The following is a 16,812-nucleotide window of genomic DNA, read 5'->3' on the forward strand; positions in this document are numbered from 1 at the left end:
GTATTTCATATTTTTTTTTTTAGGGATGAACAAAAGTTTTATTTATCAAAAACCACAGTTTGTGGGATACATGCTGGATCGTGGGGGTGTAACAGCCACACTTGGTGCCCCTGAGCTAGCCTTAGAGAGTATTTTGCTAAGCTATGCGCATCGTTATTAGATCGGCGCATTTCATATGAAAAAAAAGATAGTACTATACTAGTCAAAGCGGCCCATCTTGTTGACGTCTGCCGATCTACTGCTATATGCGCACGCGGGGCGAAGCCCATTTTAGGCCCTGCGGTTGGTGGGAATTTCTTATCAGTTTGCCCTACGTGTCACCCACAGCGCCACACGAGGAAGGTCAATTCGCCGGCGCCGTCGGTTGGAGCGAGCTCACCCCAATGGCGGCCGCGCTCCGGTGGCTCCTGGTCGAGCACCCCGCCGTCGCCTCCTTCCACTGGCGCCCGGGCACCACGCTCGCGTCGTCGCCGTCCTTCCCCGCCGCCGTCATCTGCGCCTACCTCGCCACGGTGCTCCTCCTCCACCGCCGCGTCCTGCCCCTCCCGTCCCTCCCGCCGCGCGCGCTCCGCGCCGTCTCCGCGCTGCACAACTGCGTCCTCCTCGCCCTCTCCGCCGCGATGGCCGCCGGCTGCGTGCTCTCCGCGGCGGCCACGGCGCCCTCGCCGCGCTGGGTCTTCTGCTTCCCCCCGGGCGGCGCCACGGAGGCGTCGGGCCCGGTCTTCTTCTGGGCGCACGTCTTCTACCTCTCCAAGATGTACGAGCTGGGCGACACGCTGCTGATCCTCGTCGCCCGCCGCCCGCTCACGCTGCTCCACGTCTACCACCACGCCGTCGTCATCGCCATGTGCTACCTCTGGCTCGCCACGCGCCAGTCGCTCATGCCCGTCGCCCTCGTCACCAACGCCGCCGTGCACGTCGTCATGTACGCCTACTACCTCTGCTGCACCCTGGGCCTCCGCTGGCCGCCGCGATGGAAGCGCGCCGTCACCGAGCTGCAGATCCTGCAGTTCCTCTTCAGCTTCGCCGCCTCCGTCGTCATGCTCTGGTTCCACTTCGCCGCCGGCGGCTGCGAGGGGATGGCAGGGTGGGCCTTCAACGCCGTCTTCAACGCCTCCCTGCTCGCGCTCTTCCTCGACTTCCACGGCGCCGCCTACGCCGCCAAGGCCAAGGCCAACAAGAAGAACACCACCAATGGCAACAATGGCAATGGGGGGAAATCAGAGTGACCACCTGCACGCGTGAAGAGGGGAAAAAAAGGTTTAGATTACATAGTATTTCTGATTAATTCCAGGCCTTTTGATTCGTGATGAAATGCATTGGCCTTCCATTTTTGACAATTCTAGTTTTTCAAATTTTCCAAATCATCAATCAAGACGTTCATGCAGAAGGCCAATCACAATATAGCAGCTTTGTTTTGATTCCTCTGCTTTTCTTACGTGAACTTCTGCAAGTTCTTAAGCTTTTGCTTCAGTCAGAATGCGATGTAGATTCAGCGATATCAGTAGCTTCTGTCAGGACTATTTTTACCCTCTTCTTTTGTATGGAATCTTCTTTCTTCGGAGCAAGATTAATTGGACAATGCATATTACATACTCATGTGTACTAAGTTGAACCAACCCCAACCGAGCCTGCATATTCATATTCATGAACTGTATTTTCTTTCGTATGTCAACTAAGTACCCATTCAATTGTCAGGTATGGAATTGCATTATAACATTTAAATTAGGTAATCACAGTGATTGCTTACAAAATATACGTGCCCCCATCTGCAACGCACGAACAATTATCTATGTCAATCTATAATAATCCAATCTGAATCTTATAAGTTAATCAAGGAAAGTTGGTCATGTCCAAATGGTTTCGCCGACAATCGTCGCAATTGTGAAGTCGAGTGTTGCTTTTCGATAAAGAATGAATTTTACTGACTCAATTGTAGCATCAAGAGAATACAAACATAGTGAGCACACACCCGACCTCTGCATAGCTAGGATGCACGCAGCAAACACCAATGCACACACACACATAACACGCTGACAAATAGCAAAGTCATATGAGACCAAAGCTATGCGTGGGAGAGAAAAAAAAACGCAAAGCGATCAGATTTGCAATCAACAAACTACAAAACAATGACCATATCCGCACCAACCATGTCATGACACCACTGGGACGACGGGGTCCTTCAACAGCAACGCCTTCAGGAAGGGAGCAACGCTCAAGCGCCGTCGAGTGTTGCTAGCTGTGTCAAGACGTTCTCTGCACATCCTCATGGGGGGCGGAAACCTAAGCAGGAGCACCAACACTTTATTATCTAGGAGAACTACTTGGCGGCAAAACTCTCATGGACTCTAGTTCCTATGAGCGCCGTGTGAATCTCTTTGACATACTTTGTAGCTAGTCATCTTTCCCACATGGTTCTATGTCCTGGTGTGTCACATGATCCCCATAAATCTTGAGATGCAAAACACTGGTGAGTGAAGCATGTGAGACTCCGCCGCCCCGATATCTTTTGTTACCAGGACAACTAACCGTATTAAACTTATGTTGACAAGTGGCGATGTGTAGGGCAACTGCGTGCAGGAAACCAGAGGTGGTATCAAACACTTAAATCGTGTTTCCCTTTGCATCCCAATCCTTCTCGGTCAATCTTGTTTTCCTTTTGTGCTCTCTAGGATGGATGAAATATTATTGAAGACATGTGATAGGCTCTGAACTCCAAAGGAAGAAGCATGCTACGAAAAGAGAGAGGACACATGGAAAGGAACTTATGAGTGTCCAAATACCATTGGTGTAGCATAGGTCGATCAACGTATTAAATATCACTGACATCTCACCTATTCTCAACATTATCCTCCTCGCCCTCATGTGGTCTACATTGTCGAATTCTTCAATGCATGCCCTTTTGTCTTTACAAAACGTACTAATTAATAATGAATGTTAAGTGTGAGCTACATTCGCATAAGTAGGAGACCCGAGTGAGCATTGCTTGCTTCCATGTGGTTCACAAATAGTATCGGACACCCCTAGGCATTCGACAGGGTTCACAATGGTTGCGCCGGACGACGCCGAGGGACGAGATGAGGCGTTGGGGCTTGGGGTGGCCGGGGGCAGAATTCAGCCGACGTGCAGGTGGGAATGGGGCGGCGCGTTCACATGGTGGTGATTAAGCTTGGCGCCACCGCTTTTGGTTTTTTGTTAGCGTGTTAAGGAGGATCTAAATATTGTTCTGGGTAGCAAAAAATTTTTCATTCCCATGCAATTTTTTTTTGATTTCCCATGCAATTTTAAATGTATTGCCTCAAAAAAAAAGTTTTTACATAGGTTTTGGAAGTCTGCTATTGGAGATGCTCCGGAGGCACGACGGAGTCAACGAGTTTATCGGATGATCTATCAGTGGGGCCCACATGAACGTGACTTCAATCCCCTCAATTCCGTTGTCCTCCTGGTTTGGAGCACGGCACCAATCAACCAACCCCCAATCGAGCACGCCGTCCACTTCCGAGGTCGCGTGCGTGGATAGGGTTTGCTTCGCCGCCGTCCCGCCGACTGCGCCTCCCCCCTCGTCGCCGCGCCGCCGCCGGGGAGACCAGGCCACCACCAGCCGAGCTACCGATCGATCGACCAACGCGGTGATGGCGATGGCCGCGGCGCACCAGATCCCCAAGGTCGCCCACACCCTCGTCGAGATCGCCGAGGTCGCGCGCTACGCCTACGAGCACCGCTCCGGCCACGCCCCGGACCACGACGGCGCCACGGCGATGGCCGCCGACGGGGAGGAGGCCGCGCGGCTGCGGGCGGAGAACGCCGTCCTCCGCGCCCGCCTCGCGGACGACCTCGCCCTCCTTCGCGAGCTTCAGGGCGCGCCCTTTGTTTCCCAGGAGTGCCCTCCCGACGTGAGCCCCCCCGCACCACCGCTTTCACGTCCTTGCCGATTCTTCTTACCTGTTTTCGCCACGATGGTGCATGATTAATTGTTACATACACTCGTTTATCTGGTTACAATGAGAAATTAGCTTCACTAGATTCGTCATAACATGTATAAGTTTTCATACTATATATTTGATGTCGTAGATATTAGCGAAATTTTCTCTAAAGTTTATCAAACTTGTATAAGTTTGACTTAGGACAAACCTAGAGCTTCAAACATTTTGGAACGGAGGTGGTTGCACCCTAGTTTCGTTGTTAGAAACAACACATATATGTCTGCGATCCGGCATGATTCAGCATCACAATGAAATACAGCATCGTTGTTGTGGGTGGCTTTGAGCCATATCCGTTTAGGTGCAGTGAAGTTACTTCTAAGCATTCTGCTCCATGTTATTGAAAGATGGTGTTGGGATATATTATGTTTACAGTGTGACAAGAGCTAACCGTTTAATATCTCCACGATATGAACTCAAGATCAATAGTATAAACTTATGGATTCATTATGCTGCAATGACACGTTATTCAGCTTATATAATTAAACGATTCTTCTTCATGCCGGCTGACATCTTTTGTCGATGTGATTTTGTGGTGCAGTTGCATAATCGTCTCGTAGCATCAGTCAACAATGCTGGCTTCCTTGCTCATCTTGAGAAAGTACGAGATGAGCCGCTGCATCAACATACCAAACTATCTATTGGCGGTGTGACAGGTTCATCCTTGCTAAAACCTTGTGAAGTTTGTTGCTGAACTATGCTTTCATAGCATTATAGCAACTGTTTATTACTTCATTCTTTTATATTCTGCGATCATTATGGATTTAACATCTTCCTGTTTTCTATTGGAATCAAACCAGAGGTGGACATTGGAGATATTCCTTACACTAAAGATGAGGGGAAGACTGGGTCATGGCTCTTGGTTTCCTGTGACACTGCTGGGGGCAATTTGGAGGAAATTAGTGGAATTGATGACGAAAATTATGTGATGGTTAATGAAGATGACATCGTTGATGCTATTGCTACCTTTGTTGCTAGGTGCATTCTTGAAGATCCAAAGTCCAAGGTATTGTTATTTTCAAGAGTTGATACATCCTCTTCAGCACTGCTTCATCACCTAACTGTTTGTTGTTTTTTCTCCAGTCATTATCATCGAAAGAGCTGCAAAAAGGTATGACTATCCTCCATGCTTCTGCCCTTGAAGTTAAAATTTGTAATTTTCTAAATGGTGTTTTGTTTCTGAAATCATTGCTTTCAAACAGTGAGACAAGCACATGGGTTAATTAATTAGGTTTATCTAGTTAGCGCTATTATGAGAAAGTTCACCACAATGGAGACCCAGTGCGTCCAACTCTCAGTAGTCCTTTTTGTTTCTGTTTTCACATGTAGTTTGCCACAATGTGGAGATTAACAACTCACTGCTATGTCATGAACTCATGATGGGTCTGTGCAATTTTCTATTCTACTACAATTGTTGCATGTATTATCTTCTTAATTACCTGAGGATCTCTTGGGTCACCGCATCATAGAGATTACCAACTATCACATCTGGTGCTATCTTAGAGACTCGGACTAGTTAGCCATTATTTGAAGTATCCTTTACTTCGATTGAGGTTAAATAATACTCCCTCCGATCCATAACAAGTGTCGTAGTTTTGAACTAAGATTGAACTAACCTTAGTTCAAAACTACAACACTTATTTTGGATCGGAGGGAGTAGTTTATTCTGCCCTTGTTCTCCGGCATTCTTTATTTCAGAGTAGAACAAATGTTTCTCTGACATTAGCTTTACTATATATCACTACACATTTCAGGTACATTTTTGTTTGACTTTGATATAGATTCTAACTTATAATTTGTAAGCAGCTGTTGCAACGGCATTGAGCAGCATGACAGACCGGAAGAAAGGGATAAGTTTCTGGGAGGCTGGAAAGGTGATTTACATACTGGCAACTTGGGGTATCACAATAGCAGGGTAAAGCTCTCGTCTTGCGAAATTTGTATGTCGGCGTTACAACTTACAAGTGAAAACCGAGTCATTCTGATTTTTATTTTGCGGTTGGATGCAGGCTGTACAGGAGTCGTGCTGTCCTGAAAATGGCAGCCAAAGGAGCTGTCGTCTCCACCAAATTTATCATGAAGGCATTGTGAGGTGCCAAGTGCCAGTGAATAGTGGCGTCATGATCACACGCAACGGTCCGCAAATTGTAAATACAAACTCATCGCGTCAACTGTACATATGTGTTGTGTGATATGGTCTATCAGAGAACTATTCGTTGGTCAGATGTGCTGTAACTTCTGAAATGATAATGATTTCTCTCGTCGTGTATGAATAACGGGGGCAAATATATGCTTGTCATGTCTCAAAGTCTCTGGAGTGATATAGGGGGGCTCTGCTCCACATGTTTGTTGTATGCCGGAGTCTCCCCGGACTGATTTGGCTTAGCTGGGAACTGCCTTCTCTTCACATATATACTCCAACTAGCTGTTCACTGTATGGCCATCTGACAAGAAATTTCAAATTCTTCAGATGGTTCATGTGAATTGTACTGGTACTTTCACACTTCTTATGAATCTTTGCCGAATTTTACACTGAATTGAATGTGAAACCGGCCTGCATGAATGGTGATGATGGTGTGTGGCATGTTTGCAAAAAGGTCTCATCCACTCCTATATGCAAAAAAGATCCCGTCTCTCTGGACCAGCCGCATCCCTTCTCACCCCATCTTAACACACTTCCGATATCCTTTTTGATATATGCGTACCAAACTCTATTTCAAGTTTGTGAATATGTATTGGTCCATTTTGAATGTGTTGCAAGACACAGGACACCTTTCCTTGCTTTTGGGGAGGAAGCACAGGCATTTTGAGCTATGCTCACGGCGCGCAAAAGAACATGACTTTGGCACCTTCAAATATTTCAATGTAATTTTATCTTTTTGTATGAATGTGTTTTTAAGTACCTACTCCCTCTGTCTCATAATATAATATAAGAGCATTTTTGTAGTGTCAAAAATGCTCTTATATTGTGAGACGGATGGAGTATGATATTTAATATATAGGTTTCAGCCCTTTATGATAGAAAAAAGAAGAGGCAGGCCCCCTTTTTTTTTGAGAAAGAGCACGGGCACTTTGCTTTTTTTTTTTGAGGGGGGCACGGGCACTTTGCTAACAGGAGAAAATTAATCTGGCTTCCCTTTTTTAGGGGTCATTAATCTCGCTTCCAAACGGGCCTTATTAAGGCGATGTGCGAACGTTCCTGGGTTGGGCCGATCGGGCCAACCCAACCCAAAGCCCGAGGTCTTGCTCGACCCACCTTCTTCTTCTTCCCCTGTCTCTCTCCTGTATCCGCTCGCCGTTTACCCAAACCCTTGCCCCCGCGCCGCCACCCCCAAGAACCCCATCGGCTCCGGTCCTCCTCTCCTCTGGCCGGCATCCTCCAATGGCCACCAAGTCCCAAAAGAAGAAGCTCTCCGCCCCTAACCCCTCCGTCGACGCCAAGAAGCCCAAACCTCAGAAACCCGTCGAGGAGCGAGAGACGGCGGTGGCGGCCAAGAAGCCAAAACCGAAGAAGCAGAAGGAGGGCAAGGAGGCCTCTGCCAAGAAGCCGAAGGAGCAGAAGGAGGTCTCTGCCAAGAAGACGAAGAAGCAGAAGGAGAGCAACGAGATCGACGAGATCTTCGAGGCCACCAAGAAGCGCAAGCTGCAGGAGCAGGAGGAGGATGAGGAGGGGTCCGAGGGGGGCAAGAAGCCCAGGAAGGGCAAGGCCGAGGGGGCTAGTAAGAAGAAGAGCAAGAAGGAGACTGGGGGCAGAGGCTGGGAGCCCGGCCACGATGATGAGGTCGAGGAGAAGCGGCCGCGGCGGCGCACCAATGACGGGCTCACCATATACTCCGCCGACGAGCTCGGGTTCGGCAAGGCCGACGCCGGCGGCACCGCCCTCTGCCCCTTCGACTGCGACTGCTGCTTCTGAGCCCTTCAGGGGTCCTCCGTGCCTGAGGTGATGTAATCGGGTTACGTCGCAGTGGTGTTTGTTGTAATGCCTGGTTGATTTGATGACTATGTGCTTAGATGTGTGATCCGATGAAATGGAATTTCAGTTTTATACAAGAGCTCAAGATTACATGTCTTTCTAGCTCAACCAGTTACTTGTTTCAACATTTCTTTTAGAAAAGCCTACCTGTTTCGAGTAAAGTTCTTTCTTATGGGTGAAATTTGATCTTGTTGAGGTATTGCATGAGCAATGTGGATTTTTATTTGAGGTCAATGTTCGAGTTGCCTAAAGGGCCTTGTAAGAAAAAATATATTTTTAGGAAGAGATTATTGTGGGGTGATGATCAGGGGAGATAGAAACACCACTTAGTCAACTGGCCAGCCTTTGGATCAAGTGGGTCTGGAGTAGTGGATCTCGAGGTTAAGAATGTTGTTTTTTGTTAAGTAAATGGACATGGAAGTTAGAAAATGAGAAGGAACTGTTGCAGAGTTTAATTCTTGGAAATAATATGTTAGGCAGGCCAATCTAGCACAAGTTCAATTTAAGGCTGCTCAATCTCGTTTCCTTCATGGAGACCTGAAAGTGGGAGACGTTGTTATAGGCTTGTAGAAAAATAGTCGGGTATTGTCTCAAAACTAGGTTTTGGAAGGATATTTTTATATGGGATGATGTGTGACATGGTTTTTGAGTCGCATGACTAGTCGATGAGTCGCAAAAAAATGTCGACTCATGACTCAGTCGCGACTAGTCACAACTGCGGCTCGACTTTTTCCGAGTCGCTACCCCAGAACAACTCATAGACTCGAAAACCATGATGTGTGATAGTGTGGGTCTGTTAAAGGAGGAGGATAGGTGTAGATGGATGCTCAGCAGACCTGGCTAAGTATTTGCCCCTGAAATTAGCCAAGCTAAGATGTCCATATAAAAAACTGTGGCTTGTTGAAGTGTCTTTGAAAACCAGAGTTTTTATTTGGCTGGTTCTTTGATATAGCATTTCAACTAGGACTGTGATGAGTATGGTCTGTAGCGAAGAGGAGACCCTAGATCACCTTTTTCTTACATTGTATACTAGTATGGCTAGATATGTTTGGAATGTGATTAATTATGCTTTGAAGATTGATGCAACTAGACCCACAGTTCTTTAGCTCCGTAGGTGGGTAGCTGTTTTAATGGTAAGATGTGTAACTTAGTGGCAGGTAGGGATCATGGCGCTGCTTTGGTCCTTGTGGAAAAACAGGAACGCTTGTTTTAGAAATATCTTTCTGTATGATCCAATTGTGCAGATGGCTCACTGGTTATCATGCTGGGTTGGACTTCGGAGAGCAGGTTTGCGCGATAGACAGCGCCAAGGGGCAAAGCGGCTGCTGCAAGTTGCGGCTTATATCTTCGCATTGACAGCTGATGGTCTTGTTTGGAAACCATCTGAAGCTGCAGAATATCGAGGTTTATTTCTGGTTTCTATAATTTTGTAGTGAGGTAACTGTATGATTGTTTCCAAAAGTAGCTAGTATTATTCTGTCTGCTGTTACTTTCGGAATCCCATGCTTCAGTTCCATTGAGAAATTAAACTGGGACCTCTGCTCCTATAGTCAAACAAAATAGCTGTTGGGAGTAATTGTTTTCTAATGTTGCCTAGTTGTGATAGCTGTTGTGAGTTGGTAACTCACATCTCACTGCCTATGCCTCCTGAGTCCTAGCTAAAATACATATGCTCTGTATACCAATATTTTGCCATCAAGAGTGTTTCATAGCTAGACATTATCTAAATGCCTGAATGAAACAGTAATGTCCCCTTTAATAATGCATGTTTGTGGACAAATCCAATCCTTTTCGGGCCAGTGTTTTTCCCCCTTCAATACCAGAGGAACTTGTCCTTATGAATATGCAAATTAAAGGTGCCTCCAGTGTTTTGCCACTTGTTTTGAACCCTGCCATATTACATCCCAAAAGGCCAAATTACATTATCCCGCATCTAAACAAGTGCCATACAGACACTTAGTGAGGGAGCATCTGTGACAGCATGTGTCAACAACGAAGGAGAAGCGCCGACAATGAACGTTCTACCACTGAACCTGGTCATGGGCAAGCGTTGCTGCGATGATCGTGCCTCCCTAAGCTAGACATATGCAATCACAGTGTATTGGACTTGGAGTTGGGCAAGACCATTGGGTTTTCCAAATGCCCGACGATGTGCTCGCAAGGGAGCATGATGTAGAAGATGTCCCTATGCATCCCAGCCCTATTGGTTCATTTCTGCTCGTCTCACTATGTTTCTAGGTTGAGGTAAAGGATTAGCTCGTGAGGAAAGTGGATATTGGAAGAGGGGTTGAGGGAGAATACATGGAGAGTAAACTGAAATATAAAGCATGCAGACACTATTCTCGCTAGCAATCGCATGTTTATGTATTCGATGTTATTGATAGCCATTTGTTGTTCACATCTGCTCCCAGCACTACACAATCTAATGCCTCAATGCCTTCAGAAAAATGTACAGATGGCACTAGGTGTGCATAAGTGTCATCTTCAATGTTAGGTACCTCATCTTACTCCTTTACCCTTCATTTTTGAAAATAAGAATATACATAGATAATGAATATTTATTCTAAAAATTGTTTTTAGTGTTATCTCTGGAAATTGATGTCCTAATAGATACAAGTACACCGATTAGAACAATTTTGGAAAAATATGATGATACAATAAGATTTAGTACAAGAAATAAATATATCATTCTGATGTGAACAGATTACATTCACCATGCCTAAATGCATCAACAAATATGTAAAAATTACATTTCTAACTTCGTTTGCAGTTTATATTTTCACATTACCGGCTGATGGTCTTGTTTGGAAATCATATTGAGCTGCAGAATATCAGTTTTTGTATCATTAGTGATGGTTCCTGTATGGCTGTTTCTGTTCCCAAATTAGCTATAGAAGTTGCTTTTGTTAAGGTTGTTGGTGTCGCTGGTACTTTCAGTATTTGACAGAACTCTGTGTTTCAGTTTCATTGATACAGGAAATTGGGAGCTTTGCTCCTATTGTCCGTAAAAAGGCTACTTGTTTCACGACGCTGCCTAGTTTTTGTGATAAGCGTTGAGAATTGGTAGCCCACTCGTCATTTGCTGGAGCATCATGAACTTGCTTACATTATATGCTGACTGGAGTTGGATTGATCTCGTCCTGATACGCCTATTGAGCCCTATAAAATACTTATGATCTGGTATATCATATTATTACTATCAAAGTGTTTCATAGTGTTACGTTCGCTTCATTGCCAACCCAAACTAAATGAAACAAGAATCCTCTTTTAGGTACTAGTACATGTTTGTGGACAACAAACTCGAGCCTTTTGTCAAGAGCAACCAATGATTTTTCTTTCTTCATTGCAAAAGAACTTGTCCTTATGAATGTGCACATTAAAGGTGCCTCTCGGCTTCGGTTCAAGAGATTTTCTACATTCCAAGTTACTCCCTCCGTTCCTAAATGTTTTTTTAGAGATTCCAATATGGACTACATACGGAGCAAAACGAGTGAATCTACACTCTAAAATATAAGTTTTTTTTAGAGGACTGAGGTGATGTAATCAGGTCACATACTCACATCCTAGTGGTATTTGTTGTTATGCTCGGTTGATTTGATAACTATGTGCTTAGACGTGTGATCTGGTGAAATGGAATATTGGTTATCTGATATTGTTAGTTTTACAGGGGCTCCAGTCATATCTTCTGGCTCAACCAGTTACTTGTTTCAGCCGGCCACTACGTATACACAACGTGCCTATATATAAACGCTTTCGCAGAAAATCAAGGTGGAGCGGCCGCACCACCTCGCCCTACCGGCTCCTCCGCCCTGCCACATTTCTGACAGCATGTGTCAATAACGAAGGAGAAGCACCAATGACGAATGCTCCACCAATGAACCTGGTCATGAGCAAGCGTTGCTGCAATGATCATGCCCCCCCTAAGCTAGAGATATGCAAGCGTGTTGTCTTAGACTTGGAGTTGGGTAAGACCAATGTGTCATCCAAAAGCCCGACGATGTGGTCGCAAGGGAGCATGATGTAGAAGATGTCCCTATGCATCCCAACCCTATTAGTTCGTTTATGCTTGTCTCACTATGCTTCTAGGTTGAGGTAAAGTATTAACTCTTGAGGAAAGTGGATATTGGAAGAGGGATCGATGGAGAATACATGGACACTGAACTGAAATATAAAGCTAGCAATCGCATGTTCCCGGCGTATCCGATGTTATTGATAGTCATTTGATGCTTGCTTACATCTGCTCCTAGTACTACACAAATCTAATGCTTCAATGCCAGTCCCCTCTCTTCAGCAAAATGCACAGATGCACTATTGATGCTAAGCGTGCATAAGTGTCATCTTCAATGATACCGACCTCAACGTACTCCTTTACCCTTCATTTTTGAAAACAAGGATATGTATAGACAATGAAAATATATTCTAAAAACGTTTTCTAGTGTCATCTCTGGATATTGATGCCCTAATAGATATAAGTACTCGGATTAAAACCGTTTTGGAAAAATATGATGATAGGATGAGATTTGGTACAAGAAATAAATATATCATTGGACGTGAACAAATTACATTCACCATGCCTAAATACATGAACAAATATCTGAAAATTACATTTCTAACTTCGTTTGCAGCTTATATCTTCAAATTACCGGCTAATGGTCTTGTTTGGAAACCATACGGAGCTGCAGAATATCGGTTTGTGTATTTGTAATGAGGGTTAGTGTATGGTTGTTTTCGTTCCCAAAGTAGCTATATCATTGTTTTTGTTATGTATAAGGTTGTTGTGGTAGCTGGTACTTTTAGAACTTGACAGAACTCCGTGTTTCATTTTCTTTGATAAAGGAAATTGGGAGCTCTGCTCCTATTTTCCGAAACAAGGCTACTTGTTTCACGACGCTGCCTAGTTTCCGTGATAAGTGTCGAGAATTGGTAGCTCACTCGTCATTTGCCGGAGCATCAAGAACTTGCTTACATTATATGCTGACTGGAGTTGGGTTGATCTGGTCCTGATACGCCAACTGAGCCCTATAAAATACTTATGATCTGGTATATCGATATTATTACCATCAAGAGTGTTTCATAGCGTTACGATTAGCTTCATTGGCGAGCCCAAACTCAACGAAATAAGAATCCCCTTTTAGGTACTACATGTTTGTGGACAAACCGCATGGTTTCGTAATGTGGTTGCAAGCATGGTTCCACAGTCGCTGGAAGGAGAAGCGGCCGCGGCGGTGCACGAATGACAGGCTCACCATACACTCTGCTGATGAGCTTGGATCCGGCAAGGCCTACGCCAAGGGCACTGCTCTCTGCCCTTTCGACTGCGACTGCTGCCTCTGAGCCTTACAGGGGTCCTCTGTTCTTGAGGCGATGTGCCTGAGGTGATGTAATCAGGTTACATCCTAGTGGTGTTTGTTGTAATGCTCGGTTGATCCGATAACTATGTGCTTAGACGTGTGATCAGGTGAAATGGAATTTTGGTTCTCTGATATTGTCAGTTTTACAGGAGCTCCAGATTATATATCTTTCTAGTTCAATCAATTACTTTTTTAAATATTTTTTTTTTATAAAAAAGCTTAGTTGTTTCAAGTGAAATTCTTTCTTATGGGGAAAAATTGATCTTATTGAGGAATCGCATGAGCAATGGGTCTTTTTATGTGATGTCAATGTTCGAGTTGCCTAAAGGGCCTTGTAAGAGAATACATATTCTTAGGAAGAGATTATTATGGCATGCTGATCAAGGGAGACAGAAACACCACTTACTCAACTGGCCAGCCGTGAATCAAGTGGGTTTGTAGTAGTGGATCTTGAGGTTAAGAATGTTGTTTTGTTAAGTAAAATGGACATGGAAGTTAGATGCAGAGTTTAGTTCTTGGAAAATATGATAGGCAGGCTAATCCAGCACAAGTTCAATTTAAGGCTGCTCAATCCCATTTCCTTCATGGAGACCTGAAAGTGTGAGATGTTGTTATAGGTTTGTAGAAAAATAGTGGGGTACGGTATTGTCTCAAAACTAGGTTTTGGAAGGATATTTGGATATGGAATGATGATGCGTGATAGTGTGGGTCTGTCGAAGGAAGTGGATAGGTTTAGATGGATTCTCACCAGATCTGGCTAAGTATTTAACCCTGAAATTAGCCCAGGTAAGACGTCCATATAAAAAAAATAGTGGCTTGTTGAAGTGCCTTAAAAAATCAGAGTTTTTATGTGGCTGGTTCTTTGATATAGCATTTCAACTAAGGACAGTCTATTAAGAAAGGTTGGGTAGGAAGTAAGATGTGTATGGTCTGTAGTGAAGAGCAGACCCTAAATCACCTATTTCTTACATTGTATTAGTATGGTTAGATATGTTTGGAATGTGATTAATTATGCTTTGAAGATTGATGCAACTAGATCCACAATTAAGTTAATTTCTGGTTTTCTATATTTTCTTAGTGAGGTTACTGTATGGTTGTTTGTTTTCAAAAGTAGCTAGTAGTATTGTTGTGCCCGCTCGAACTTTCGGAACTCCATGTTTGTTTCAGTTTCATTGAGAAATTAAACTTGGAGCTCTGCTACTATATTTGAAGAAAAAGTTACTTGTTTTGTACCGCTGCCTAGCTGTTGTGATGACTGTTGTGAATTGGTAATTCACTCCTCACCGACTACATGTACTGATCCCTAGTTAAAATACATATGTTCTGTATAGTGTATATAGTAATATTTTGTCATCAAGAGTATTATCTAAATGCCTGGATGAAACAATATGCCCATTTTAATACTGCATATTTGTGGACAGACCCAACCCCTTTCTCAAGAGGGCTAGTGTTTTTTTTTCCTTTATTGCCAGAAGAACTTGTTCCTTTTGAATGTGCAAATTAAAGGTTTCTCCAGTGTATTACCACTTAGTTTGAACCCTGCCACATTACATCCCAATAGGCCAAATTACACCATCCCATTGGTGAACAAGTGGCATACAGCGACGAAGGGAGATGGCATTTGTACAACATGCGTCAACAACAGAGGAGAACCACCGACAAAGAACGATGTTCCACCACTGAACCTGGTCATGGGCAAGCGCTGCTGTGATGAACATGCCTCTCTAAGCTAGAGATATTCTGATGAGTTGTGTGGGACTTGGAGCTGGGCGGGCAAGACCATTGGGTCATCCAAACGCCCGTTGATTTGCTTGCAAGCAAGCATGATGTAGAAGATGTCCCTATGCATCCCAGCCCTATTGGTTCATTTCTATTTGTCTCACTATGCTTCTAGGTTGAGGTTAAGGATGTCAGAAGAGGGATTGAGGGAGAATGCATGGACAGTAAACTATGAAATATAAAGCATGAAAACACTATTCTCGCTAGCAATCACATGGTCGTGCACTCGCGGTGTTATTGATAGCCATTTGTTGCTTACATTTACTCCTGGCGCTACACAATCTAATGCTTGAATGCCTTAAACAAAATGTACAGAAGCACTATTCATGCTAGCTGTGCATAGGTGTCATCTTCGATGACAGGGACCCCAGCCTACTCCTTTATCCTTCATTTTTGAAAATAAGAATGTTGTTTTGTTAAGTAAATGGACATGGAAGTTGGGAAATGAGAAGGAACTGTTGTAGAGTTTAATTCTTAGAAACTGTGTTATGCAGGCTAATCTAGCTAGCACAAGTTCAATTTGAGGCTGCTCAATCCCATTTCCTTCATGGAGACCTGAAAGTGAGAGATGTCGTTATAGGTTAGTAGAAATATAGTGGGGTATTGGCTCAAAACTAGGTTTTAGAAGGATATTTGGATATGGGACGATGATGTGTGATAGTCTGGGTCTGTCGAAGGAGGATAGGTGTAGACGGATGCTCAGCAGATCTGGCTAAGTATTTCACCCTGAAATTAGCCCATGTAGAAAAACTGTGGCTTGTTGAAGTGCCTTTAAAAATCAGAGTTTTTATTTAGCTGGTTCTTTGATATAGCATTTCAACTATGGATAGTCTATTAAGAAAGGTTGGGTAGGAAGTAAGATGTGTGTGGTCTGTAGTGAAGTGGAGACCCTAGATCACCTTTCTCTTATGTTGTACTAGTATGGTTAGATATGTTTGGAATGTGATTAATTATGCTTTGAAGATTGATGCAACTAGATCCATAGTTCTTTAGCTCCGTAGGTGGGGTTAAATGTGCTTTAATGGTACGAGTGTGTAACTCAGTGGCAGGTAGGGATCTTGGCACTGCCCTGGTCCTTGTTAAGAAACAGCAACGATGCTTGTTTTAGAAATATCTTTCTGTATGATCCAAGTAGTCTGATTGCGCAGATGGCTCACTGGTTATCGTGCTGGGTTGGACTTTGGAGAGCAGGTTTGCACGACAGGCGGCGCCAAGGGGCAAAGCAGCCGCTGCAAGTTGCGGGTTATATCTTCGCAATGACGGCGGATGGTCTTGTTTGGAAACCATATGAAGCTGCAGAATATCAAGGTTTATTTCTGGTTTCTATAATGTCCTAATGAGGTTATTTCATGTTTCAGTCTCATTTAGAAACTAACCTGAAAGCTCTGCTCCTATAGTCGAACAAAAGAGATACTACTTGTTTTGTATCGCTGCCTAATTGTTATGATAACTGTTGTGAATTGGTAGCTCACTCACTCCTACTGAGCCCTAGCTCAAATGCATATGTTCTGTATACCAATATTTTACCATCAGGAGTGTTTCATAGCTACACATTATCCAAATGCCTGAATGAAACAACAATGCCCCTTTTTAACAATGCATGTTTGTGGACAGACCCAACCCTTTTTTCTCAAGAGGGCCGGTGTTTTTTTTTTCCTTCATCACCAGAAGAACTTGTCCTTATGAATGTGCAAACTAAAGGTTCCTCCAGTGTTTTGCCACTTATTTT

The 16,812-nt window shown here is 44.1% G+C and overlaps 3 protein-coding genes across 3 annotated transcripts; all 3 read left to right on the forward strand.

The window, feature by feature from the left end:
• Positions 1 to 296: 296 nt before the first annotated feature.
• On the forward strand, positions 297 to 1,599 carry LOC119294758 (elongation of fatty acids protein 3-like). The gene has a single exon (XM_037573016.1). The coding sequence runs from the start codon at positions 384 to 386 to the stop codon at positions 1,227 to 1,229; it is 846 nt and encodes a 281-aa protein (XP_037428913.1). The 5' UTR covers positions 297 to 383; the 3' UTR covers positions 1,230 to 1,599.
• A 1,842-nt stretch (positions 1,600 to 3,441) lies between these two features.
• LOC119294757 lies at positions 3,442 to 6,391 on the forward strand. Its single transcript, XM_037573015.1, has 6 exons — positions 3,442 to 3,893; positions 4,522 to 4,636; positions 4,781 to 4,986; positions 5,064 to 5,091; positions 5,787 to 5,895; positions 5,990 to 6,391. Exons 1-6 carry the CDS (start codon positions 3,633 to 3,635, stop codon positions 6,069 to 6,071), a joined length of 801 nt encoding a protein of 266 aa, XP_037428912.1. The 5' UTR covers positions 3,442 to 3,632; the 3' UTR covers positions 6,072 to 6,391.
• Positions 6,392 to 7,221: 830 nt separating this feature from the next.
• On the forward strand, positions 7,222 to 8,122 carry LOC119294759 (uncharacterized protein C6G9.01c-like). Its single transcript, XM_037573017.1, has one exon. It carries the CDS (start codon positions 7,363 to 7,365, stop codon positions 7,891 to 7,893), a length of 531 nt encoding a protein of 176 aa, XP_037428914.1. The 5' UTR covers positions 7,222 to 7,362; the 3' UTR covers positions 7,894 to 8,122.
• The last annotated feature ends 8,690 nt before the right edge of the window (positions 8,123 to 16,812 follow it).

Source organism: Triticum dicoccoides, chromosome 4B (genome assembly GCF_002162155.2).
Source record: "Triticum dicoccoides isolate Atlit2015 ecotype Zavitan chromosome 4B, WEW_v2.0, whole genome shotgun sequence".
In the NCBI taxonomy this organism is placed as follows: Eukaryota; Viridiplantae; Streptophyta; class Magnoliopsida; order Poales; family Poaceae; genus Triticum; species Triticum dicoccoides.

Coding starts and splice junctions, on each gene's coding strand:
- LOC119294758 (XM_037573016.1), top strand. CDS start 384: ATGGCGGCCGCGCTCCGGTGGCTCCTGGTCGAGCACCCCGCCGTCGCC.
- LOC119294757 (XM_037573015.1), top strand. CDS start 3,633: ATGGCGATGGCCGCGGCGCACCAGATCCCCAAGGTCGCCCACACCCTC. Junction 3,894..4,521: donor CCCAGGAGTGCCCTCCCGAC/GTGAGCCCCCCC, acceptor TTTGTGGTGCAG/TTGCATAATCGTCTCGTAGC. Junction 4,987..5,063: donor TTGAAGATCCAAAGTCCAAG/GTATTGTTATTT, acceptor TTTTTTCTCCAG/TCATTATCATCGAAAGAGCT.
- LOC119294759 (XM_037573017.1), top strand. CDS start 7,363: ATGGCCACCAAGTCCCAAAAGAAGAAGCTCTCCGCCCCTAACCCCTCC.